This window comes from Arvicanthis niloticus, chromosome 28 (assembly GCF_011762505.2).
Source record: "Arvicanthis niloticus isolate mArvNil1 chromosome 28, mArvNil1.pat.X, whole genome shotgun sequence".
Classification (NCBI taxonomy): domain Eukaryota; kingdom Metazoa; phylum Chordata; class Mammalia; order Rodentia; family Muridae; genus Arvicanthis; species Arvicanthis niloticus.
In genome coordinates, this window is record NC_133436.1 from 8,168,293 (window position 1) to 8,195,249 (window position 26,957).

The 26,957-nt window shown below is 48.4% G+C and overlaps 1 protein-coding gene across 3 annotated transcripts in view; it reads left to right on the forward strand.

Annotated features, from left to right (window-relative positions):
* The window catches only part of Agpat4 (1-acylglycerol-3-phosphate O-acyltransferase 4), a 113,322-nt gene that overhangs the window by 84,125 nt on the left and 2,240 nt on the right, over window positions 1–26,957 (forward strand). For all 3 annotated transcript variants that reach the window (XM_076926648.1, XM_076926647.1, XM_076926649.1), the window contains 6 exons: window positions 6,473–6,642; window positions 18,856–19,017; window positions 19,298–19,451; window positions 22,328–22,430; window positions 24,696–24,771; window positions 26,185–26,383. In XM_076926648.1, coding sequence (XP_076782763.1) covers window positions 6,473–6,642; window positions 18,856–19,017; window positions 19,298–19,451; window positions 22,328–22,430; window positions 24,696–24,771; window positions 26,185–26,383 — 864 coding nt within the window. The remainder of the gene's footprint in view (window positions 1–6,472; window positions 6,643–18,855; window positions 19,018–19,297; window positions 19,452–22,327; window positions 22,431–24,695; window positions 24,772–26,184; window positions 26,384–26,957) is intronic.

Consider the following 26,957-nt stretch of genomic DNA (forward strand, 5'->3'; position numbering starts at 1 on the left):
TCTTCCCTCCTCCCCAAGGCGTAGCCCCATAGTCAAGAAGAGCCAAACAGTAGCTGCCACGCACAGAGCCACACCATCACCCAAGGGCCAGTTCACAAATCCCACACTGGCTCCCAGCCCTGCTCAAACCTGAAATCAAAACACAAACTCAGTTAGCGGAATCCAAGCAAACAAGAAGGCTCTGACTGAGGCTTGGCTGTGCTCACCCAGAAAGGCTGTCTTGGGTGAGCCCCAAGAGGGGGACAGGGGTCAAATATCAGACATCCTGCATGTCAGATATTTATATTATAATTCATAACAGTAGCAAAATTATAGTTATGTGGTAGCAACAAAATAATTTTATGGTTGGGGGTCACCATAACACGAGGAACTGTATTAAAGGGTCACAGCGTTAGGAAGGTTGAGAACCACTGCACTCTATAAACTCACAAGCCTCTCACACTTAGATTTTGAAGACCCTGGACAACTCCAGAGGACTGCTGTGGGGGCCTCTTCCATCTTCCGTGCCCCAGGTACCCTGCCCGCCCCCCATCTTTTTGTTTCTTACTTCCATCTTCCGAGCCAAGCCTGACCCTCCTCTCACAGGATCTCTTCATTCGACTGACTCTCTCGCCTCAGGGATACCGGGTTCTCCTGGCATTGAGTGGCTGCATTCACTGGGCTCTCCCAGTTATTATATTTTCTAATATTTTTAGTCAATTCAGTAATATGTATGTTTTTCCCCTTGTGATTACATTTCTGTGTCACCCAACTGAGACAGAGTGTTGTCTGACATTGCCAGCCCCATCCTGGGATCTTGGAGGAGCCATATTTCCCACTCAGTACCTGGTCTATCCGGTGAAGCTGAGCCTGGCGACTACAAGGAAGGTTGTGCTTGGGAGGAAACCTGGGGAAGCTGGAGCCTCACCCTGTGGGTGACAGAGTTTCCTACTCTGAAATTTTCCACTCTGAATTCTCTGTAGGATCCTTTCCCAGGTTCCTGAGCATCCCAGAACTCTCTATGTCCTGATGTACCTCGTATTTGTGATGAGGTGATGCTGTTCCCAAAGGGACAGAAAATGGCCAAGGAAGGAAGATAGAGAAAACTTGTATCTTTTAGTGGGTCAGTGTAAATACACACCTCAGATCTTATTGCATGCTCCATGCTTACACCATGCTCCAATACAGTAGTGGTTTTATGAAAAAAAAAAAAACTTTTTAAAAATAGATTGTGTGTGTGTGTATGTGTGTGTGTGTGTGTGTGTGTGTGTGTGTGTGTTCATGTGTGGGGTGGGTGGTGTTTTGCCTTCGTGTATTAACCCGACCTGCAGGTTCTAGTTATTCATGGGTCTCAAGGGGGGATCTCACCTAAAAAGGAACATGGGCGAGAGAAAGGATGAGACCAAGGGAATACAAACTCCTCAAGGTCTCATTTAATGTGAAAGCAACTCTCAACTTATACAAGAAAATGGGGAGGGAGTTACAATACGAGGAAGAAGAGCAGTCCATATCGAAGTCAGCCATCTGGGGAGACATCCTGATGGGACATCCTTGTGGTCCTTCTCATATCGAAGTCAGTCACCCAGAGGGACGTCCTGTGGTTTTATCTCGTTCCTGTAAGCTGCTGTTCTGATATCAGGAGCAGACAAGCTGCACTTCCTTGTGGAAGCTGCACTTCCTCAAGCTTAGGCAAATCGTGGGAAGAAGATTTCAACTGGTCTCCAGCAGTGTATGAGTGTACGTTATGTGCATGCCTGGTGCCTACAGAATCCAGAGGAGGGTGTCAGATCCCCAAGAACTGGAGTTATAACTGGTTGTGAGCTGCCACATGGGTGTTGGGAACTGAATCCAGGTCCTCAGCCAGTGTTCTTAACCACCGTGCTGTCTCTCTCCAACCGTTTTGTGAGATGTTAATAATAAACAAGGAAGGCATGGGTAGATCAAGATACTTTTAAACGTATCCATGGAAACATCAGGAGGGCAGGAAACAGTGAAGGAGAGAGACCTCTACCTTAGGCTGCCAATGCTATCTGTGACGTTAGCTTTTGAGTTGGTAAAGGCCAGGTGTCTGTTTTCATGTCCCCAAAAGGATTTTAATTGTCACACACTGAGAAGGGGAGTCAGTGGTTATCTAAGGAGTTAAAGACACGCCAAGATAAACTGGCTCTGTACTAGCAACATTCCAACTCTCTACAATCACTGAAATTTCGATCAGCCAGTCAGTCCTGTAGAATGCTTACCCTAAACATAGCTGCCTAGAAATGGATGCTGGGCCCGGGTTCCTCCCCGTGGCTTAATTACTCTGCGTCCATTGTGGTCATTAGTAATAGTACCACAGAGAGAACCTCAGTGTGGCGGGCAGCTGCTCAAGGCTTTGAGGATGTTGATGGGAAGCAAGCCTTTGGGGTTTGTATTTTCAGTCTTTATGTGGTAGATAGGCTGAGCACAGGTTTGCCCAAGGTCAAGGTGTGGTCCTTCCTGGCTGGTCCTCCTGTTTCACCCTGCCCCCTCTTGTCTCCTCTTCTATATGGTCATGGCTTTTAGATGTCCAGGATCTCGGAGATTCACACTGGGCTCTTGGGGGGGCGGGGGTGGCGTATGCTGACATCTTCATTATGGGGGTTTGAGCCATTGTGTCCTCTCTCTGTGAGTCACATTATCACTTACAAAATGGCTCTTCTAGATGTTACTTGTGTCTCCCTCCCTCCCTTCCTTCCTTCCTCTTTTCATTGCGCCTTCTTTTCCCTACTCATAATTTTTTTTTTAGGCTGAACCGCACAAGAGCAAACAGAACAAAACCAAATTCATGGACAGAGTTTAAAAGTTTCAACCTCCAATTACTCCTCAAAGGCAGTAGTTTGGGGCTTTTTTTTTCCCCCTAGTGATGTCATTTCCTGTAAACACATCCCTTCCTGGTATCAAGTGCCCAAAGACCGATCCAGGAATTTGAAGAATATGGTAGCAGCCAGGAACCAGGGCCAGGAATGGACACCAGGTGCAGCTGCTCTGAGCAGGGGCAGCTGTCACTTAACTGTTCCTGGGAACAGCCTGGAGAAAACCGATGTGGGCAGCATTGGGCAAACTGAAACATGAGCTACGAGACATCGGCTTTGAGAATTGCTGCCGACTGCTAAGAGACTCAGAACGACTCCCTAGCCTTCCTGCTCAGGGCACCACCTTCCTCATCCTCTGATTTCACAAGTGCTGACCTTTCTCTGTTGGTTTATTCTAAAGTGAGAGAAAGTGGCCTGCGGATAGAAGTAGGGGGTCACCAAACAAGATCTGTGCCTTGTTTCCCCGGCATTCTGGGAGAGCTACTTAGACTGCACACATTGTTGCAGGCAGCCAATCCGGAGAGATGTGTATTCCAATGCTTTGGCCCCCTCTGAAGCTTGTGCTTGTGAGCATTGAGGCTCAGGGCTGCCTGGAGGCTCTTGATAATGGATCACCAGCACCTGTCAGGTGATCCACAGGGGGCTGCTGAGCCCGGTGCATTCCTGCCCTGGGGCAGGGCTGGGCTGGGTGATTCAGGCCACAGAATCCTGGTCTGTTGGACAGGGAAGGACATTAACCTGGGGGGAGGAATGAAGGCTGAAGGCGGAAATGGCACCCAGGTTCCTTCATGGACAATGGAAGAAGTCTTTCCTTGTACAGTAACCAAAGTCTTGGTCTAGAGGCACAACACCAGGCGTCCAAACATCTCAGGTTTAAGTCTTGTCTGGGAGAAAGGAACGGGAAATGGTGGGAAAGGCTTGTCTTCATCATTTCAGCCTATCTGCGGCACTAGCCTGAGCTCTAGGAATTGATTAGGAGGAACTGGGCAGGAGCCTGGGGTCTGCACAACTACTGGGCAACCTGAATTAGACAGTGGTCTTGCCACTTGGCATCTCAGCTGGTTCTGCAAGATGTGGACCCCGAAAGGTCTTATTTATTGCTTGAAGGGACAATCTCACTCCCCTGCATGAAGGCTCCTGCTTGGGATCATGGAGTGATCTGTAAAACTCCATGTTCCTGGAATCTAAGGTGTCTACAGGGTTAGACACTGGCTAGAGACTTTCAGGCACTTTGAGAGGGGGTGCTGCATAGGGTATTGTGAACGTGGACTGTGGCATGTCAGTCATATTTATGCCTGCATCCTTGAAGGGATGAGATAGCTTAGGTATCATTGTACAGACAGATACTACTTCAGTGATGGACAGGCCTACCTCCAGAGTTAGGCAGGTCTGTCCCAACAATTTAAGACAAGGCAGACAGTGGTGGCGCACGCCTTTAATCCCAGCACTTGGGAGGCAGAGGCAGGCGGATTTCTGAGTTCGAGGCCAGCCTGGTCTACAGAGTGAGTTCCAGAACAGCCAGGGCTTCACATAGAAACCCTGTCTCAAAAACAAAAACAAAAAACAAAAAAACCCCAAAAAACCCCAAACCAAACCAAACCAACCAACCAAACAAACAAACAAAACAAGGCATACAGACACAGGATGAAGGTATGGGTACCAGTCTTTCATCTTGCTTTTAGTTGCCTGATGGGATGATATTTTCCAGCAAAGGCAGTTTTTAAGTGCTGGAAGATTCACGAAATCATTGCCTGTAGTCTCCTCAAGTGAGATTTATTGGAAGGACAATGGGTGACTCACACCAAGAGTCTAGTCAGAGAGTCTTGGAAAAGCCAGCCCTAAGAATACAAAGGTAATTTAGGGTGGCCTTTCACCTGTGAATGACCCACCTGACATTGTCCCATGCCTGAATCCTGTTTCCAGATGGACTAACTGGCAATGATGGAACCACAAGCCTAACCCACATGTAGGGCTCTATCTTACCCACAAGCCCAAGGGGGTGTCTCAGATGGTTTCCATGTCTACAGCTGTAGTAGAGTCAGGCTTTTGGCCTATGTTTAAATAGAACAAAGCCCTAGAGAGACTATTAGCTAAAGGGGACTTGTTGGCTGTTGGTGTCATGTGCAATGCCAGATTCCTAAACTGAGCAGGGGAGAAATATCTGGGTCATTTCAGCATTATCCGTCCATGGAGGTGACCTGAGGTACGTTAGATGTTTTTTCATAGTACAGCATGTCTGTTTAGTCTTCTTTCTACCTTTTCTGTTTAGTGGACTTGAGGACAGCAGGTCCCCAACCTCAGTGACTCAGCCTCAGGGCTCAGGGGCATGTCTTTGACAATGATCACAGGTAAAGCAGAGAGGTCAGCAGGCTCAGTATCACCCTCTTTACCTGGGAGTCTCTGACACCTCCCAAATGGCCTTCCTAGAAGGGGACCTGAATGGTCCCAACCGCCAGCAGTTTTTACAAGACCCCCAGAGGCATTTTTACCCCAAAGACAGACATGACTGAACCATGGGGTTAGCTTATAGAAAGCCCTCCTCACTCAGTGCCACTGCTTCAAAATTAGACTATGAGGCCTTCTAGATAAGGTTCTATTGCTCCATATTCAGCCTGAGATCTGGAAGAGAAAGGTGTGTCCAAGGCAACCAAGGTTAGACCCACTTGTGTTTGTGTGTGTGCATGTGGGGTGCGGTGGGATGTGGGAACCCTCTGCAGAATGCGTACCCCACTAAGCACTAAGCAATGGTACCACTTCATAGAGGACTCTCATAGCACACACCTGCCTGTCAACACCTCTCATTCTTCTTCTTCTTTTTTTTTTTTTATTTTTGGTTTTTCGAGACAGGGCTTCTCTGTGTAGCTCTGGCTGTCCTGGAACTCTGTAGACCAGGCTGGCCTCGAACTCAGAAATCTGCCTGCCTCTGCCTCCCAAGTGCTGGGATTAAAGGCGTGCGCCACCACTGCCCGACCCCACCTCTCATTCTAACAGTTCCCTCTGGGGGCTGGGCTGACGTTCACATTCAGCTCCACATCGAGAGTCTCCACCTCACAGGCTTTTCTTGAGACCACCAACTGGCCACCTAGAATGAAGGCCCAACCCAAGAATACACCCAGGCTGATTGCCACCTACAAACAAGCCTGAAGTTTCACAAGCCTCTCCAAAGAATATGGCAATAGTTTGGCTGAGGCCTCCAGAGTGATCGACACCTCGGAGTTACCCTTGTCACCTAAAGGGACAAACTTGTCTTTCCTTCTACCATGGTTGCTGGTCATTCTTGGTGCCCTCAGGTGTCATCCGTGGGAGAGGAGTTGGTTCTTTGATGGAGTTTAGAAGCATATCAGCAGTCATTTTCTAGAACATACATCAACTTGTGCAGTCAGCACAGGGACACAGATGTGGGTGAATCTAGACTCTGATGCTACTTCTCCCAAGTTACTTAATCAAGAGCTATAAAGAACTGACCACCTAGAAGCGTCCTCTCTTTTCCTGCAGATTGTTGCAGGATCTCTCTTATTTATAACCTTCTGCTTTGAAACCCTTTCAACATCTGGGGTCTGGGCTGCAATGCTCTGTAACGTTAGCCCAAGAAGAGCAGACACAGGACTCCATGACAGTGAAGTAAACATGTGCGCCTGTGTCCTTGTGGTTTGTTACAGAGTTGGTGATGCTTCTGGAGTGGTGGTCAGGCACGGAGTGTACCCTCTACACCGACCCAAAGGCCTCCCCCCACTACGGGAAGGAAAACGCCATCGTGGTCCTCAATCACAAGTTTGAGATTGACTTTCTCTGTGGCTGGAGCCTGGCTGAGCGCCTAGGGATCCTGGGGGTAAGTGGGATGTGCCTTCACTCTACCCTTCATGCTACCCCAACTCCCACCCCTCCTGGCGAGTCTGCCATGCAACTTGCTGTTTGCTCTCCGTCTCTCAGAACTTCTAGGATGCACAGGGTTTGTTGTTGTGTTGTTGTTGCTTTTATGTAGGTTGAGATATGACCTTGCCATGGAGCCCAGGCTGTTGTAGTATTTACCTTCCTACTTCAGCTTCCAAGAGAGTTGGGATTAGAGGTACTATGCCTGGCATTGGCAAGGTGGTTTTATTTATTTATATTTTTAATTTTTTTATAGTATGAGATGCTCTCAAAAGCTGTTTGTATTGGCTGGTTTTTTTTTTTTTTTTTTTTTTTCTCCTTGCTGTGACAAAATATCAGATAAGAGCAAATTGAGGAGGTAAAGTTGCCCATTTAAGGGCACCGTCCTCCCTGGTGGGGAGGTTGTCAGCAAGAGCGTACGGCAGTCATGAAGCAGAGAGATGAATGCTTTTGTTTAGCCTGTGTTATCATGTTTTAGGCTTCATTCCAGGGCCCTGGGCCATGGATCAGAACTACCCACAGTAAAGGTGGGTCATTCCAATTCACTTAACTTAATCTAGGTAAATGTCCGGTAGGTGTGCCTGGAAGTGTGGCTCATAGGTAAGTCTAGAGTAGCTGTTATCAACATGCGGGTCACAGCCCCTTCGAGGACCGAATGACTCCTTTAAAGGGGTCGCTTGAGACCATTGAAAAACACAGTTATTAGCCGGGCGGTGGTGGCGCACGCCTTTAATCCCAGCACTTGGGAGGCAGAGGCAGGCGGATTTCTGAGTTCGAGGCCAGCCTGGTCTACCAAGTGAGTTCCAGGACAGCCAAGGCTATACAGAGAAACCCTGTCTCGAAAAACCAAAAAAAAAAGAAAAAGAAAAACACAGTTATTTACATTACCACTCATAACAGCAAAATTGCGGTTACAAAGTAGCAACGAAAATAACTTTAAGGCTGGGGATTATTGCGACCTGAGGAACTGCTTTAAAGAGTTGAGACATAGGGTCAGTCAAGTTGAGGATAGTAACCACCGTGATGCTTCTAGTTCTTGCCTAGAATCAGGTTTAACATCCTATGAGCAATAGTGGGAGATACCCAACGGCACCACGTGCCAAGTAAGTTTTACAATTAGTTGTTTGTTTAATCCTTTCGGAAGCATTTGTGAGTGGACACACACCTTTCCTGGGGGTGCTGGAGGGGACCTCAATTAGAGAGAGTTTCCGAGTCTGCTCATCCAGCTGTAATTGGATTTGGACTGGAACTTGTGTAGCTGGGCTCCAGTTCCTATCCTTGATTGCTTAGCTGGCAGGCACAATTCACCCAATGTTGAATTCGCCGCAAGCTTAAGAATGCCGAGTCTCTGAGCAGCAAGCTTCAGTGGCAGAATTTGGAACTCTTCCTAAAAATCTGTTTCCCTCAAATTAGTCTGACTTCTTGCGTGCAGCCTCCTTGCCTTTATAACCGGGTCTCTTTAGTTGGCTTTTGCCATCTTAAACACACTGAGGTGTGTTGTGCTTTAGCCTGGACCACATTAGTGACTCAAAGCCACCAAAAAGCCTTCAGATGGTGTCATGGGAACAAATGCATTTTGGTCTCAGGATGGAAAAAGTCCCAGAAATTTCTCTGAGGACTTGGAGGTGAAGTTTGGCGTTTGGAGTGAAGGCCCACAGAGGAGCAGGCTAATCACGGTACACTTGGTTTTGGGAGCGCATGCACACTAAGACCTTTACTGTTTAGAATTCAGAGCTGTGGCCATCCATGGGTATGGGGAGGGTCTGGAGAATTTGTGGTCTGCTTTCTCCAATCAGGAGAACTTTCTGGCAACAGGAGCTCTTTTGTTTCTCCATTTGTTTTCTCAGAGAGAGAGTCAGAGAGAGAGTCAGAGAGTCAGAGAGAGAGAGTCAGAGAGAGAGAGAGAGAGAGAGTCAGAGAGAGAGACAGAGAGACAGAGAGACAGAGACAGAGAGACAGAGAGACAGAGAGAGAGACAGAGAGACAATGGCTGTGTCTCTCTGTATGTACATAACTATATTTGCATTTGTGTTCACATACATTTTCAGAACAAAAATGAAAATTCTGGTACAGAGGTTCCCCCTCTGTCCATGGGGGACACATTCGAAGGCATCCCAAGGATGTCTGACTCCGTGGCTAATATCAGATCTTGTATGTGCTGGTTGATATTTTTGTGTATGCACATATTCTGACCTAAGAGTCTAGCTTGCACGTGACGATAGCGAGAGGTGAATAATAACTGAAACAGAGCAATTATAGTCATGATCTACAATATAGAGTATTTAAACTTTGTATGTGGCTCTGGAATGTTCTGTTTAACATCTGCAGACCACATTGCCTTTGGGTGACTGAAGCCATGGGTGAGGTAGAAAGCTACCATGTCCCTGCCATCTTGGGCTTGGAGGCAGTTGGTGATTTCCTGGAGACAAGTGCCTTTGGTGGCTTTTCTGTTCTGAAAGTGTTGGCTTTTCCTGTCCCTGTGGTAGGGTGCTCTGAGGTCCCAGTAGCTTCCTGCTTCACCCAGGGTACAACATAACCCTGAGCCCCAGGGCTCTCATCCTTACACACTGTGGTGGTTTGAGTAAGAATGGCCTCCATAGGCTAATAGATTTGAATGCTTGGTCACCAAGCAGTGGCATTAGGAGGTGTGGCCTTGATGAGTGGGTGTGGCCTTCTTGGAGGAAGTATGTCACTGGGGGGTGAGTTTTCAAAATGCTCCAGCCAGGCCAAGTGTCTGTCACTCTTTCTGCTGCCTGCTGCTGATCAGGATGTAGAACTGTCAGCTACTTATCCAGTACCATGTCTGCTTGTGCCGTGACAATAGTGGCCTAAAGCTCCATTTAAATGTTTTCCTTTGTGAGAGTTGCTGTGGTCATGGTGTCTCTTTACAGCAGTAGAACAGTGACTAAGACATTTACTTATCCACACTTCCGAGTAAACACCAGAGCCCCAGTTGCTGTTCAGATTGCAAGGAAGCATCTGGCTCGTCTGATTCCAAAGCTTCCCCTCTTTCCTTGTGATAGGTTATTTCTCTGCTGGTGAAAGAAGCCAATTCAAGCCAGATTAGATTATGTTAAATGCAGCTTTATTGGGAAGCTGCTCTCGGGAGAGCTTACAGCCCTCAGGATCTAGGCTAGGGAAATCACCATAAAGAGAGAGAAGGGGGCGAAAAAAAGAGAGGAGGAACACCTGTGCAGGGAGAGAAGAAGGAAGGGGAGGAGGGGGAAGAGGAGGAAGAGGAGGAGGAGGAAGAAGAGGAGGAAGAGGACAAGGGAAGGAGGAGGGGGTGGAGAGGGAGGAGGAGGGGAAGAGGAAGAAGAGGGGGGAGAGGAGGAGGAGGAGGAAGATGAGGAAGAAGAAGAAGAGGAGGGACCAAAATGTTTGAGGGAAGGGCAGCCCAGCCCCTGGGCTGGAAAGTTCAGGGTTTTGGGGCAGGGTATGCCAGGTAGGGACTGAGGGATGCTGGGAGAACCTGGAGGCCAGGTCTGCTTTGATATGTAAAATATGCACCTCAGTCCCTTCTCCCAAGGTCCAAAACCAAAGGGTCTGAGCAGGAACCCTGTTTTGGGAACTTGACTCCACAGGCCAACTGCTAGGAGAATCAGCTTCATGGCTAAACGTCGTAGCAAGTCGTCAGAGGAGCAGGAGTCTTGAGGTTGGGGATGGGGCCACAGAACACTGAAATCCAGAGAAACTTGTGCATGTCCCAGAATCCAGGGAGAGTGTGGAACCTGTGACCCTCCAGCCAGGAGGAAGAAGATAAATGCTCAGGAAAAAGGGATTGATGTGACACACAGGGAGAAGTGATGCAGAAAGGGGACTCAGGGGTGACCCTGGGTCAGAGAGGCCACCCATGAGAAGAAAACAGGTCTAGAACTAGAGAGGGGATGGGACCCAGGGCTGGAGAAGAGACTGACCTCCAGAGAAGGATCTAGGAGGTTTTGCAAGCTCTTCATGGAGCAGAGACACATCTCCACAGTCTAGGGTTTTCCCTTAAGGCTTTGCGCCCTGGGAAGGCATCCCACCTCTGAGCACTCAGACACAGATGAACCAGAGCAGAACACGGCCCCTCCTGCCAGCCAAGGACTTCAGATCTACATTGTGACTTTTAAAATGAATATTAGAGCCAGAGATTTTTTTCATTTTTATTATCTTTAAACTTGAGCAACCTAGGTTAGATGTAACGGGTGTGAACTGGTGGCAGTGGCTGGAGCTTGGAGTTGGGGAGACCCCACCCGGAGGTTCGGCAAGCAGGTCTCAGACTTTAACCCTGGGACAGTGTCAAACCCTGCAGTGTGTGTGTGTGTGTGTGTACTGTTCTAGTGTCCCCAAAGGAACTGAGGGGAGAAGAGGTGAATCATATGTTCATTTTCTCCTAAACACTAGAGAAACAGCCAGCACCATGCTTCATGGATTTCAAGGCTTTGGGAGAAATGGAGGGGGGAGAGAGGAAGATTAGGAGGAGGAAGAGGTGTTAGAGGAGGAGGAGGAAGAGCAGGGTTGAGCCATCACTGCTGGATGGGGGCAGATGTCAAAGGCCATGCATGGGGTCTCTTAGACACAGGCTGACTCTTTCCTATTGGGGCCAGCTGTGGCCTAGGGATAGCTAGGGAGTGTGTCACCACAGGGCACAGTGGATCAAAAACTTCAGGTCCTACCTGCTTGTCTTTTTGCCTCAGTGAAGCACGAGTGTGCCAAGGTCAAATTGCAGAGACTCTGGCCAATGCCAGGCCTAGCAGTCCATCAATGACACGCCACCCTGCAGCTGCTGTCAGCTCTCCTCTGCCACCCAGGCTGTGGCGTGCAGGCTAACTCTGAGGCTAGCTGGGGGGATTCTGCCTCAGATCCTTAATGGAGCTATGTGTCTTAGTCATCTCTAGCCGCATGCCGCCGCCGCCACAGTGAGCAGGATAAAGTGCGGGCATGCAGACTTACTGACTCTGTCTCTTTGTTGGGGAGGCCAGCACCAGTCAGCTGGGTTTCTAGCAGAGTGCTCCAAGGCTGTGGTCATGTGACTGCCAGAGTGATGGTCTCATCTGAAACATTGACATGTTCTGGCTAGCCCCCAAGCTTAGTGACAGGCCTATTGTCTACGCCTCAATCCCTGACACATGGGCCTGTGGGGAGGGTTTCCCTGGACACAGAAGCCCCTTTTCCCAGGGTATATGCAATGCAAAGGAGAATGGGAGCTAGCACCCCCGGGGCAGAAGTCACAGCACTGTGTGATGGAACCTTCTATCAGATTCCATTTGTTGAGAGGTGAACTCGCAGGACAGGGCACATCCAGGGAAATCTTTAGGTCATAGGACTATCTTAGAGGCCACCCAACATACCATGACATTTTGTTTGAGACCTCCTCTTCTTTTTCTTGGTAAATATCCCTCAGGTGATGCAAGGAAGGTTGGCCAGAGAACAGGTTAGAATTTGTTGCTTTTCTCTGTGCAAAGAACAGGCCAAAGAAAAGAATTGTTATTTCTTTTCAAGTTTTTAAAATTTCTCTTTCAGGTAATATATCATGGTTTTTCCTGTCTCTCAACTCCTCCCCACCTTCCTACCTCAACTTGTTTTCTCTCCCCGCCCCCCCAAAAAATTAAAACAAACGATTATTATCCTGGGGTATGAGATTGTCGTGCTCTTTGATGGTGGCTCAGTCATGGTAGCTCAGTCATGAAGCAGATGGCCCTCAACTTCCCAGCTCTCAGAGACTAGGGGAGAGGGGCTGATGAACTATTCTCTGCTGGTGAAATGAGCCAATTCAAGCCAGATTAGAGTATACATAAAGACAAGTTTATTGGATGAGTTCACTGTTCCCAAGGAACTAGGCCAGGGAAGTCACCATGGGCAAGGGAAACAAAGGGGAGGGGAAAGAGAAAGAAAGAAAAAGCAAGCGCCTTCACACAGAGAGGGAAAGAAGGGCGAAGGGGAGAGAGACCAAAATGTCCACATTATATAAGGAAAAGCTTCTTGGGGAGGAGAAGCCCAGGCCCTGGGCTAGGAAGTTCAGGGTAGGTGGGGAGAGTTATGCCAAGTAGGGGACTGAGGGATTCTGGGAGAACTTTGAGGCCAGGTCTGCTCTGGTATGTTTAATATGCACCTTAGCTGGGTCTGAATTCAGTCTGGGGTCTGAACCAGGCCTAACACCTAACACCTCCTGCTTATCTCTGACTCCCAAGAGCTCTTGAGCACACACCTCCTATTGAAAATGGGCCCTACTAATTCATTTCTTTCAACATCTCAGCCAAGATTAATTGGCACCCTATCTGCAGACTTTGGCAGGCTCCCAGTTGTGACAGCTGCAGTGGACAGATGTGACACTTTAGGCCCTGATAGTTCATTTACTGAGTCAGGCGGGGCAGGGAACGGTGCCTGGGATAGATCTGGTGTTAACACTGATAAGAAACCTACAAGGTGACCAAGAGAATGCTGGGTAGAGAAAAGCCCCAGGCAGCTCGAACACTGCCCTAAAGTGCAGTCCCAAGATAGACATGGCAGGGCCTCTTCTTTTATGGTACCAACTTCCCTGGCAAGCCAGTTAAGTTAGCCTGTACTGGCCAGGAGTGAGTCAGGCAGAGACAAGGCTGCCTGACAGCAGGACTGGCCCCTCTCCCTTCTGCAAACCACCCCAGCCAGTGACATCTGCTCCCCACTAGCAACCCTCGAACACACCCATTTGTTCCTCCCCAGGGCCTTGCATACCTGCCCCTGGAACCTTTCAGTTGGCCATTCCATAGGACACCTGTCAGAGCAAGGTGTCCCATTATCTCCTGCCTGGAAGGCATCCTGTGTGTGTCTGCCCCTGTGTATACCTCACCCCACCCCCATTCTCTCTCTCTCTCTCTCTCTCTCTCTCTCTCTCTCTCTCTCTCTCTCTCTGGAATACTTTATGCTTATCTTCCCAGATAGGCTTTAGGACTTTGTAGAAGTATCCAGGCCAGCCTTTGAGCATAGAAAGGAGGTGGTGGAGTTGGGTGAGGGCAGTGGGGGTGGTAAGGGTAGGAACTCCTTTTTTTTTTTTTTTTTTTTTTTTTTTTTTGGTTTTTTCGAGACAGGGTTTCTCTGTGTAGCCCTGGCTGTCCTGGAACTCACTCTTTAGACCAGGCTAGCCTCGAACTCAGAAATCCGCCTGCCTCTGCCTCCCAAGTGCTGGGATTAAAGGCGTGCGCTACCACTGCCTGGCTAGGGTAGGAACTCCTTATACCTGTTTTGTTCTGGCTTCACCTTAGCTCTCAGAGAAGAGTTGGCAGAAAGTACCCTTGCCAATCTGAGCATACTCCTGGCCAGGAAACACCCTTCCTCTCCCTCCCTATTGCATTTTGCACACCTGTCAAATCTAGAAAAGTCTGGGGCTTGCCACAGGGAGGGAAGAGGCCGAGCAGGGGGAAACATTATTCAGTGCTGAAGGACCTTGTATACCCGGCTGGGTTTTGATAAATGATGCGTGATGCGTGGTTATTTCCAGCCAGAGAGAGAGAGAGAGAGAGAGAGAGAGAGAGGTTCTTAGAGTGCTTTTGTTTCGAGTTTGCTCTGTGCATTTCCCCCATGGCTGTGACTAATCAGCAGGCTTCATTTTGTTTAGAGAGACCCTCAGGACTTCCTGGTAGGAAACTCCATAGCATTTTCCTGCATTCGAGGCCCTGGAAAGCTAGAACCCGGCCAGTACCATAAGAAAGATGGATCACATCACAGACTGTCTCAACCCTTTGATACCCACTGCCGCGCCTGCCTCATCATTTTGAGCTGTTCTCATCTCCATCATCTCAGAGCTTCCCTGTGTGTATGGCTGTCACAGGAGGGCAGCTTCATAGTCTGTGCTGGGGGAAGGGACTAATCACATCTCCAGTGTGCTACTGCCCTGTGCCTCTAGACTCCGCCTACCTTATGGTCACAGACAGTCCCACCCACCTTTGTGTCCCCAGCACTGGAACCATGCCTGGCCTAAAGGGGGTCCTTGCATGGACTGCTCAGTTTGAGGTTAGTGTTTCTAGAAGATAAACTTTGATGTCATGGGTGGGAACTGATGCTGAGTTGTTGCCTTGCTCGTCCTCTGGTGTGATTAGGCTAGCCTGACCCCAAGGAAGGCAGCTCCCCCATCCCCATCAGACTTTGGTCTTGGCAACTTGTCTCTAGTTTGTATGCAAGGAACATGCTAGAATGCTAAAGAGTGGCCCTTTGACCTGCCTGCTTTTAACAAACATCTCACCTATTTCAAAGTTACACTGAAATGACCTTATTTATTTATTTATTTATTTATAATTTTTTAAAGATTTATTTATTTTTTATTTATATTAGTACACTGCAGCTGTCTTCAGACACATACTAGAAGAGGGCATCAGATCTCATTACAGATGGTTGTGAGCCACCATGTGGTTGCTGGGAATTGAATTCAAGACCTCTGGCAGAGCAATCTGTGCTTTTAACCGCCGAGCCATCTCCCTAGCCCCTATTTATTTTTTTAAATGAAAAATCTTAATTAGAAACTTTACATCACTAAACTTCAGTAATTAAAACTTTTTAGTTGTATTTCTTGTTTTGGGTGTTTTGTTTTGTTTTGTTTTTCGAGACAGGGTTTCTCTGTGTAGTCCTCACTGTCCTGGAACTCACTCTGTAGACCAGGCTGGCCTGGCCTTGAATTCAGAAATCTGCCTGCCTCTGCCTCCCAAGTGCTGGGATTAAAGGCTTACGCCACCACTGCCCAGTTAATTGTATTTCTTTATTGTTCTTTTGTGTGTTCGTGTGTGTGTGTGTGTGTGTGTGTGTATGTATGTGTGTGTGTGTGTGTGCAGGTCAGAAGATAATTCATAGTATTCTTTTCTCCACTAGACCTCTGTGGGTCTGGGAGATTTATCTCAGGCCACCAAGCACTGTTTCCTATTGAGCCAGGTATCTTGCCACCTTTAATTTTTACATATTTAGTGGCAATAACCAACCATGTCCAAACCCAAAGGACTCACTGATAAAGTCTTCAGGAGTGGTTTTATGTTTGAACCTAGTAAGGTATTAATACAAACACAGCCTTAAGCAGGGTCCACCTGCTGAGTAAACTTAGCCCTGAGCAGGTTTCTGCCAGACCCTGGGGGTTAGAGGACAGGAAGACACTGGTCCTAATCTGCAAGTCAGACACTGGTTTGCATTTTCCAGTTGGCAGGCTGCTGTCTTGGACCCAGAAGGGCTCTCATTTGCAGTCTGGTAGTGAGATGAATTAAAAGCCACCACATTTGAGGGTTAAGATGCCCTGAACCCCATGCTGTTTAAAGCAGTTCTTTGTATGGCCATCTGGTCACACAATGCACTGACTTAGTTGGAGATGCTAAATTCTGGCTCGGAGAATGGCTGTGTCCCCTGAGAGATGCGTGATGTCCTCCCTAGCTGGGTGGGGCACCCATGGTAATGAACTTCTCAACCCTCATGTCCCTATACTCCCTCAGCTTTTACATCCCTTCCCCCCTTTTCTTTCCTCCAAAAATTTTCCAGAACTTTTTTTTTTTTTTTGGTTTTTCGAGACAGGGTTTCTCTGTGTAGTCCTGGCTGTCCTTGCACTCACTCTGTAGACCAGACTGGCCTCGAACTCAGAAATCCACCTGCCTCTGCCTCCCAAGTGCTGGGATTAAAGGCGTGCGCCACCACCGCCCAGCCAGAACTTTTTGATTGTAGGGTGTATATACTGTGATTTAAAAACTGGCCACGTTAGACACTTCAGCACCTGGTGTATATGAGTTACCCTATATTAATTTTAGGTTTTCCTAGATATGTTTACATCTTACTGCCATAATAATTTCCAGGATGTCAGTCAAGAATGAGTTAACCTATAAAGTCTCTTAGCATAGCCCTTTCCCACATCCATCCATCTCCTGTTTAGTGTAACATGAAGATTTTATATGGAGTGAATATTAATGGCTGTAAATTAAGGCTTGACTAATCTGATTTGTAATTGGCCAGCCAGAGAGTGAACATTTTCAGCTCTGTGGACCACATTGTCTGTGTGACTGCTATTCAGCCCATGATAGCAGCTGAATTGCTCCTATATTCTGGTGAATACTTATCCTCATACCAATAACACTGCATTGACACCAGTGGGCATCAGAGTGCCCCGTGCACTCTGGTTTGCAGCCTTACCTGTACTATTAAATATTGTCAGATGTGTAGTATACACTGTAGCCAATGAATGCTTTTACAGTGGGACATTGACGTGATTCTTGGTGATGTAAGTGATGTGACAGTGATGGGAATAGACTCTTGAGTCACCTCCGGTTGAACCTCTAGATACCCACAATCCACCAGGGTAGCCTTCTTCACCAGCTACCAAAGGCCAAGTGCTAACACCCAGTTGTGTCTCATAGGAGAACCACGAACAGGAAGTACACCCAAGAACGCAGCTATCATTGGCTGGGTGAGACTGACCACTCACCCAGCCCAGTAGCTGCCATGTTAAAGCCAGCAGCATCTCTGTGGGTGGCAGGGTGGGTTCATCCTGTAATTCCTGAGCCCGCCACCTGTAATTTTTGCAAGATACAGTACTTAGAACCTCAAAAAATAAGTTTTAACTTACAGAAAGAAGAGCTTAATTTGCCAGTGGAGGCTTTGTTTGGATCTGTTTGCTCTCATCATAGAAGCTTTAAGTAGGGAGGTGATGGAAACAAAAACTGAGGACCAGCAGGAATGTCCCTCCCTGTCACCTGGAGTCTGAAGTCTAGTGTGGTCACAGGGCAAGGGGCTCCCAGGGAGGACTATGACCCCAAAGATTGTTTGGTTTTCAGGGTGACAGGCACAAGAGCAAGATCATCTCTTGAGTCAGGCAGTTTCCCTGAGCAGGGTAACAATGCTGACAGTATAGTCTTAGCCATGAAGACGCCGAGTGGAAGTCAGGAAGAGGGGAAAGTCAGGAGGGGGCCATGTGAAACATCTGCTCTCCCCTCCAGGCATCAAAGGCTTAGGACCTTGCTTGATAGACAGCTGTCAAAAGTGCTCAGCTGCCTTTAATTGCCCACACTGCCAGTGTGGGTGGGTATCTATTTCAAGAGTCAAGAAACAACTCAGTCAATGCCAAAGTGGAGGGTAAAATTATGAACGGTGGCAGTGGTCAGGGTGCTGGGAAGATGGCTGAGCAGGTAAAGTCCTTGCTTTGCAAGTATGGGGACCTGAGTCCCCATACTTTGGCTTCCCTCTAACTTCTATACAGCTCAAGACACATAGTGTGAGTGTCTATAATTCTACTGCTCCTACAGGGAGGTGAGCAGTGGAGACAGGAGAATCTCTAGACACTCTTGGGCCAGCTAACCTGGCATATGCAACCGACAAACAACAAGGATGCTCTGCCTCAAACAACGTAGAAGACAAGGACTGATACCTGGAGTTGTCCCCTGGTCTCCACATGTGTACCACGGCCCATGTTTGTGTTCACACATGTGTCTCACTCACACACATGCACGCAAGTGCGCGCGCGCGCGCGCGCAAACACACACACACACACACACATACAGAGAGAGAGAGAGAGAGAGAGAGAGAGAGAGAGAGAGCGAGAGAGAGAGACTACAAACCTAGCAATGTAAAAGTCATTTTTGCATCTCCCTGACTTCTTGCCCCATTAGATCCCAAGTCCCCCACCCCACTCCTGGTTCCCACACAGTGTAGTCTTAGAATAGTTGCTGGGGACCAACCACAGCTACCCTGGGCTGAGTGGCCAGATATAAATAAGAGAATCCATTTGAGCCAAGTTGACTCCCCAGCCTCTCCTGCTCCCCATGCCACTATGGGGCCCCTCAAACTCTGCTGGCCTCCGTTTGCTAGTCTGTCACATCATGAATCTTGCTGGTCTTGCCTGTACGAACTCAATGGCTTTGCTGATGGGTTGATCTGTGGGATGACATTATACAGGCTTGCCAGACAGAACTTCAGGATGGGCTTGGTGAACACATAGATGTCAATCATCTAGGAGGGCCGTGGTCCATGAGAGAGAGTATCCTCAAGCCATGCTCACAAACTCCTGTCCATGGAGCCATCCACCCAGGGATGAGCATGATCTTACTTCAGATCAATGCAGTGGGAAGGAGGAAGGACACCGAGCCCGAGGGCTTTGTCTTTGTAGCCTTTGGTATGACTGGCCACTTCTTCCCCCTAAGAGCTCCAACAGCCGTGTCTTCTTCACAGACACCCTGAGGTTCTTCATCTCTTTCAGAACTCCAAAGTCCTGGCCAAGAAAGAACTGGCTTATGTCCCAATCATTGGCTGGATGTGGTACTTTGTGGAAATGATCTTCTGCACGCGCAAGTGGGAGCAAGATCGGCAGACGGTTGCCAAGAGTCTGCTTCACCTCAGGGATTACCCAGAGAAGTATCTGGTATGTAAGGAAAGGGTCAGTGTGCTGTCTGGCTTCTGTGGAATTATGTGTGGCTACCACATGTAGAAGTCACTTCAGGACTGTTCTGTGGGTGACCACACAACTGAGTTCGACCAGGAATTACATGTGACCCGAGGACTTTGTGGGGCACGAGGACACTTTGGGACTGACCTGGCATCAAGTGTGACGATGAACCTCTTTGGGACTGTGAACCCTGGTTGAGCTTAGGGTTGTGTAACTGTGGGATCTTCCTGTATGATCGTCATCCTTTGCTTTTCAGTTCCTGATCCACTGTGAGGGCACACGGTTCACGGAGAAGAAACACCAAATCAGCATGCAGGTGGCCCAAGCCAAGGGGCTGCCCAGCCTCAAGCACCATCTGCTGCCACGCACCAAGGGCTTCGCTATCACCGTGAAGTGCTTGCGAGATGTTGGTAAGGATGCTGGCTAAATGGGGGATCTTTAAGGCTAGGTGGAACCTGGGATAAGAGGCAGGTGCCTTGCTGGCTGGGCAACTCACGTTTCTGCATCCAGTGAACACTTCCCTCTGCTGGTCAGTGGCGGCACTGCACTGTGCGTGCAGGAAGTGCAGGATCCCTGAGATGGCCTGGTCATAGAGCTGCAGTCTTTGAGGCCACCTCTTGCTAGTCTATTGCTGACAGCCACCTGCAGATGATCTGACCTATATGCTATGGCAGCTGGCCCATGAGTCTGGAGTCTCATGCCCCTGGCAATCTGACATGACTTCTGCCATTTCCTTTTTAACCTCCCTCTTCAGTTTAAAACACGTTTCTTCTTTTCCTACCTATTCCCCTGGCTTTCAGCTCCAAAAGAGGCTTGACTTCTTCCCTGGCCTGGATAGGACTTGACACTGCTTCAAGTGTGAAGACGCCACAGAGCTGGGCAGGCCTTCCTAGAACTTCATGTACTAGGCGTGCCAAGAAAGTGCTTTATCCCAGAGAAGAGGTGGGCCACGCTGGCCCTGCTCTGTTGCAGAGGCAGGTCAGATGTGGCTTCTGGCTCCATGCTGTTAGCTTCTATAGCCTGGTCTTTTTCTCCTTAGCCCCATGTCAAGGATTTGGCCAGGGCACCAAGGACATCAACAGGTTAAATATCTTCTGGGCTGCGCCCACCTTAGGCACCAGAGCCCACCAATGACAGGGAGAGCAGTTGGGCCTTTAAGGACAGTGCCTCCTATAAGCCAGCATGGGGACCTTCTCCCATAGGGAAAGATAGTAGACATACAGACCTGTAATGTGATTAGGCATCAGGGGATGTTGATTTCATCACATTTGAATCCTTGTTCTTCATATTTCCAAGTGATCCAGGGACTGTTTACAATTTTTGTGATTCACCCCCACCCCCACCCCCACCCCCCCACACTACTTTTACTAACATTAACTGTCAGGCCAGGGTCAGGATCATATCATTGTGATTACAGTGAGCTCCCTGCACATGTGACTGGCATCTATCATGCCAGCCCTGTGTGATGAGGCATCGTAAGTCCACTCTCCAGAACACCTAGGTTTGGAAGATTGCTTGATGCAGCTGAGCAAACTGCACACTGCTGGGAAAAGGTGGCTGTGGGTGCCTCACCCAGCCTCACTCTTAGATTCCTCCCTTTCTCAGCGGCCATTTGTTTCCACCATTAAAACACACACACACACACACACACACACACACACACACACACACACACACACATTGTATCCACTTGCTTCTCTGTCATTAAACCACCCATTCTTTGACCCAGTAAACATTTTTGCAGCCTAAACCGGGTCCCTGGGCTCCCGCAGCAAGGTTGGATGGAATGTGGAATATGCCGACGAGATAACTTGGAATGTGTTTATAGGATAAGTTACTGTCGCAAGGGCTTTCATAATAAAGACATGGAGACATCTGTATTAGTAGAAGCCTGTTAGCCTTTGTGCTGGGGGCAGCCTTCTGAGTTATCCATCCTGACTGACCAGACCCTGTCACCTTATCTGGACTGGGTAGCTCATTGTTAGCCTCCTTGCTCTGTTCCTCCCCCAGCTCCAGTCTCTAGCTCCTTATTTATATCAAAAGCCACTCCCTCCTTTCTGATACAAAAAGGCCTATTAGCATAGAGGGAGAGGTCTCACGGCCTTACTCTGAACCAATCAGCATCAGGACTATACCACATATTAGCATAGAGGGAGGGGTCTCACAGTTTACTTACTATGAACCAATCAGCATCAGGACTATACCACATATTAGCATAGAGGGAGGGGTCTCACAGTTTACTTACTCTGAACCAATCAGCATCAGGACTATACCACACATTAGCATAGAGGGAGAGGTCTCACAGTGTACTCACTCTGAACCAATCAGCAGCAGGACTATACCACACATTAGCATAGAGGGAGAGGTCTCACAGTGTACTCACTCTGAATCAATAGAGGGAGAGGTCTCACAGCTTACCCACCCTGAACCAATCAGAAACAGGACTATACCCGTCAATCTTAGTGTTGCCTTTTGGCCTTGTAGAGGGCCGGTAGGTAGGTTACCCCAGGGAGTTACCATTGAATAGAACCATTAGCTTGGCCACTACCTTTTTTCTTCAGGTTTTAGATGTAACACCCTGGCTTTGTGGCTGCTTCATTTTGGGAGGGCACCAAAATGCTCATAAAAAGTGTTCCACTGGGGCTGCAGAGATAGCTTAGCAGATACAAGTACTTACTGCACTTGCAGAAGACTGGAATTCAGTTCCCACCGCTATTATCTGGTGGCTCACAACTGCCTGTAAATCCAGCAACAGGGGATGCGATGCTCTCTTCTGGCCTCATGCGTACGTACTCATGTAGACATGCATCCACATAGTTAAAAAAAAATAAGTCTTTTATAAAAAAAGAAAATGGCACTTGATAAATTTATAAATGATGGCTATTGTTCTGTAACAAGACACATCCTTAGATGAGTCTAGTTCGTCTTCTTACCCATATCTGTTCATATTGGCATTTGCGACCACGTAAGGCTCTGCCTACTAGAAAGTCGCTTATTAGTGTCCTTATCAGTATAGATCTGACAGTCATCACTGCTTTAAAGCCCACGTGGCCACAGGAGTTACTCTGTTTCCATGACTCACTTACAGTTGGCTTTCTGATTACAAAAGATGACACATGTTCAATGTAGAGCAGGTGAAGAATCTAGAAAAACCCAAGGAAGAGGTCTCTATCACGCGTGTCATTAGTAGACGGGTTACAGCGTGCGTATGTCTTCCAGTGTGTGTGACTACCAAGCAGAACCGACCTCACCTGCTATATACTGCCTTGTTTGTCTTGTCTTATAGTCCCAGCTGTATATGACTGTACACTCAATTTCAGAAACAATGAAAACCCAACACTGCTGGGAGTCTTAAATGGAAAGAAATATCACGCTGACTGCTACGTTAGGTAAGTTGGCCCTGCTTTCTTCTTAGAAAAGGGAGGGCTTGTTTCTGAGTGCTAAATCACAAGGAGTCTTCCTTCCAGAAACATGTGCTTAGCATCTCGCTTGAAGTCTGCTTCCCACTTAACCTCTCTTCATCTGTTATTTATATTATGAACTCAAGAGGCACACCTCCGGCACACCCTGGGGAGGATGTCTTCCCTCTCAGCTCCTTTGGATCTGTTACCTGGCTCGGCTCAGCTTGGTTCACTCCTCTCAAAGAGCTCTGGGGGGACAGACAAGAGCCCAGCACTCACTGGCAGTCATTCTTTATAGACATATTTCCTATGAAGATAGATCTGTTCTTTGCAAAGACAAGCCAATTTTTTCTATTATTATTATTATTTTATTATTATTATTTTGGCCTGATTATATTAGCTTACACACTGCACCTAACTCTTGATCTCCAGAATGTCACCAAGACTAGTGGAATGACAATGGGAAGATGTAGCAGACAGGAAGCCACAGGGCCATTTGCTCAACAAGTTAGTGACCTTATGAACTGAAACCCAGTCTGAGTTGGGTCAGGTGGCACTGGTTCTCTATGCCATAGTCATTCTGAAGGTCATCCAAGAGCCCCTGGAACATCCACATACAAGCAGACAGATGGTACAGAGCTTTCTGGGTAAAGACCCCTTCAGATGCCAAATCCCAGCACACCATGATGGAAGCCCAATGGCTAAGCACTCTGCCACGCCACTCAAAATGTTTAAATAAACATGTTTGTGAACTGACAGGCTGTGTTAACTCTCTGGAAATGCTTCCAGCTTTTCCACAAAATGGGGAAGAAGCACCATCAGTGTCTTTTCTAATGATGCTGGCACAGGTTGCCATATTGCTCAGTGTACGGCAGACACAAAGGCACCATCGCCACCCAAGAAGATCCTCAACACAACCTCCACCCCCTGCTCCCACTACCAGAGAGCGAGTGGGTCCTTTCTCCCTGGATTTCTTTTGACATTTGGCAAGAGTTCTGGAAGGGTGTAAGATTGACCTCCACAAGGGCTGCAGGGGAGGGGAATTTTTTTTAGTAACTGCTGGTTTTTAGTAACTGGAGTCTATTTGGGAACTGGAGTAGAGTACACAGCCGACTGTGATCCTTTCAAGTTCACCTACGAAAGCCAGCAAGCAGTCATGGCCACCGTGGAAGAGCCCTTATGCTACCCAACACACCTGTTCATGTGTAACCAACTTAATATGACTGGGACATTCTTCAGTATATACCATACGTCTAGGGCACTACTGTCCAGTGCATGCTTGAAAAGAGTGAAACTGTCTGCTTGCTCCAGCCATCCAAGTGAAGACATGCTTTCACAAGGCCTTGCTAACTTTTTATCCTGAGACATATTTAACATATTTAACTTTTTTCCTGAGACATGTTTAATGATCTTACTTGCAATCAGAGATCACAAAGAGCAAAGAAAGAAGCACTGACTCGTGGAAACATGCAGGGACCCAAAAAGTCAAAGGGCATTTTTCAGAGAAGCTTCAGCGTCCTCACCGATATATTTCTGGGCACAATGGGGTTGTGAGTTGTCCCGCGGAAAATTGTGACGAACACACTTGTGTGTGGACCAAAGCAGACAGCCTCAAAATGTTATCTTTGGAGAGCCAGTAGCCCAAGAGCATATGGAGAGGGACCCCTGAAAAGTATTTCTTCCTGTTCAAGGTGAATCAGCCTCCCACCCTTGCCAGCTCCAGCCTGACAGCCACCCAGCTCATTTCCGGGGCAGAGTAACTGGGAGGTCTCTATTCTTTCTAGATGCCCTTACCTTCTCACATGCCAGTGGAGACTGAGCTTCTAGCATCTGCCGCAATGTGGCTGTGCCCCAGTAGAGGGCAGAGGAGCTATGTAGGAGATGGTCCGCCATTACAGTTGCTCCTTGGTTGAAATAAGTACTAGTATGTTGTCCCATATATATGGTTTCTGCACCTGTTGGCCTGCATCACAAGGAACACGAGGCAGCACTGTCCTCTTGGGCGGAAGCAATGTTGGGTTTAAGGAAGTGGAAGGAGAAAGGTAGATTCCCCACTCCTGACAGCATCTCTCTGTCATTGACTTGGTCCTTCCTTCATTCTGCTGGGCTGTGGCTGCATTATGGGATTCCCACCCATGGACTGTTCTCCTTGCCTCCTCCACAGGGTTTAGTCTGCAGCCAAAACTGTCACTCAGAACTGTGGTCTGGGGCCTCAGTGTGCTTCTCTCTGCTAGCTGCTCTCTGCTTTTGCAGGAGGATCCCCATGGAAGACATCCCTGAGGACGAGGACAAGTGCTCGGCCTGGTTACATAAGCTCTACCAGGAGAAGGTGGGTGTGCCTGTGGGGTTTAGGGTTCAAGGTGCTGTTCTCATGGGTAGGCACTGGGAGCTAGTTGTGGGTGTCCCTAAGGATCAATATGGAAGAACATAGAGAAACACATTGTTAGGGGGCCTCACAGAAAATAAAACCACCATGTGCATGTAGTGGACCCACAGTGGGTAATGGCTGTTCTGTATGGTCCAAAGAATTAACAACAACAGCTGGACAGAAAGGCTTCAAGTGAGTGAGTGAGCTTATTACCTTGCAGTAAGCAAAAGGAGAAAGACCGCAGCAAGCATCCTCAGTGGAGGAATCACCTGAATGACAGTCATGCCGGAGTTCTCAGTGGAGCTCTCTGATCATGGATGAGCGTCTGGCTTCCTCTTCCTGTCCACCTAGCCAGGCATTTTTATTCCCTGGCGTAAACAGTAGTAATTTCTGCTGGAAATGGTCAACCTTCCAGATGTTCTCAAGGGTGTCCACATTTTCATTTCTCTCAGCTGCTTGCTGTTTTCCTTCCTCCCTGTCTCGGAGTCAGTCAGGGGCCAGCCATCCCCAGCACAGTTACGGAGGACAGTTGAAATAAGCAAGCTCAATGAGACAAGGGATAGAGAGCCTCCTTGTTCCCAGAATCCCCTTCACCAAGCTCAAATGGCATATGGCAGTTTACCAGTATACTGTGTATCAATGGTCCCATAGCCCTGGGTTTTTCTTCATGCCTATTGCCAAGCACATTTCCCCCTGGGAGGCCTCACTTCCGTAACAGATGCCATCTTGACTACTCCTGAGCAAACTGTGTCACTTCAAAGTGTGACCTGACTAAGAATTTGGTTCTGGAGGGTCACCTTACCTTTCCTGGTCCAGCACCCCAGCTCCGCCTGCTTGTTCTTGCTCTGGACACAGCCTTTGTTTACATAGGCTCCTCCCTCCCAAAGATGTAAGCAGGGTGCAAGGAGAGCCTGATTATCGTTGCTCCAACTTGACCTCATGGAAGTCAACCTAAGCAAGGCCTGGCACCTCTTGTGAGCAGTACCTTCCAGACCCCTAGCCCTTTGTCATCCAGTCTATGAAGACCGCAGACAGGCTGATGGGAACCTGTGTGTTGAGAGGCCAGACTGACAGTGTGTCCTTGGCTGTGTGTGTGTGTGGAACTCAATGACCTTTCAACCTATCCCACTGTCCTGGATTTGGTGAGCATGACTAAGGGTAGCCAGCCCCAAGCTTGAGCTCTGCTCTCCAGCACACAGGAAGGATAGTGGTTACTGTCTCTCCATGTGACACTGGAGGAAGGGGGACACCAGGTAGCACTGACAGTCCCCAGTAGCTGCCCACAAAGTACTTTCTGTAAGGTACCGGTAGGTACCGGTAGGTACCACCTGGAACCCAGCAAGGTGTGTCTGAGGCTCTTTTCTTTGCCCCCAGGATGCCTTTCAAGAGGAATACTACAGGACAGGGGTCTTCCCAGAGACTCCCTGGGTTCCCCCACGGCGGCCCTGGTCTCTGGTCAACTGGTTGTTCTGGGCATCCCTGCTGCTCTATCCTTTCTTCCAGTTCCTTGTTAGCATGGTCAGCAGTGGTTCCTCGGTGACACTGGCCAGCTTGGTCCTCATCTTCTGTATGGGTGAGTGCAGAGCCAGAGGCTCAGTGTTGAAGCCCATACTTGGCAGATACCATGTGTATGTTAGGAGGTGCTCCTTGCAGGCTGAGTGGTGCCCACAAGGGCCAGCCTCACAGTGCTGTCTGGGGTCTGGTTGTGTGCCTGGGTAGAACTGCACTGCCTGTATGGTATAACATGGAGCTGGAGTCCCCTTACTTACCCCAACCCCCAGCAGATGGTGAGGCGGTGCTCTAACCTCCTCTCAGGACTGAAGTCCTATTTGCCCACTCTCTGCAGACAGCGCTGCTGGCTCCCTCCCTTCTCCAGAGGGAAGCGTGACACAGGTCTTGAGGGACTCAATTGTTGGCTCTTTGCCTTGGAAGCAGACCTGGGAACCCCCCCCCCCCCAGGGTACTTCTCCCCTGAAACCAGGTTACTAGGCATGTGTGAGGAGGCTTAGGAAGTGCCTTCTTCATTCTCTACAAAGGGTTATTCTAGACACCAAGCCTCTGTCACCTGGGTGTGACATTCCCCCGGGCACCTGAAGGCCAGGTCTGATTCTGATCCTTAGGGGAGCATAGGCAACTTCAGCTTTTCC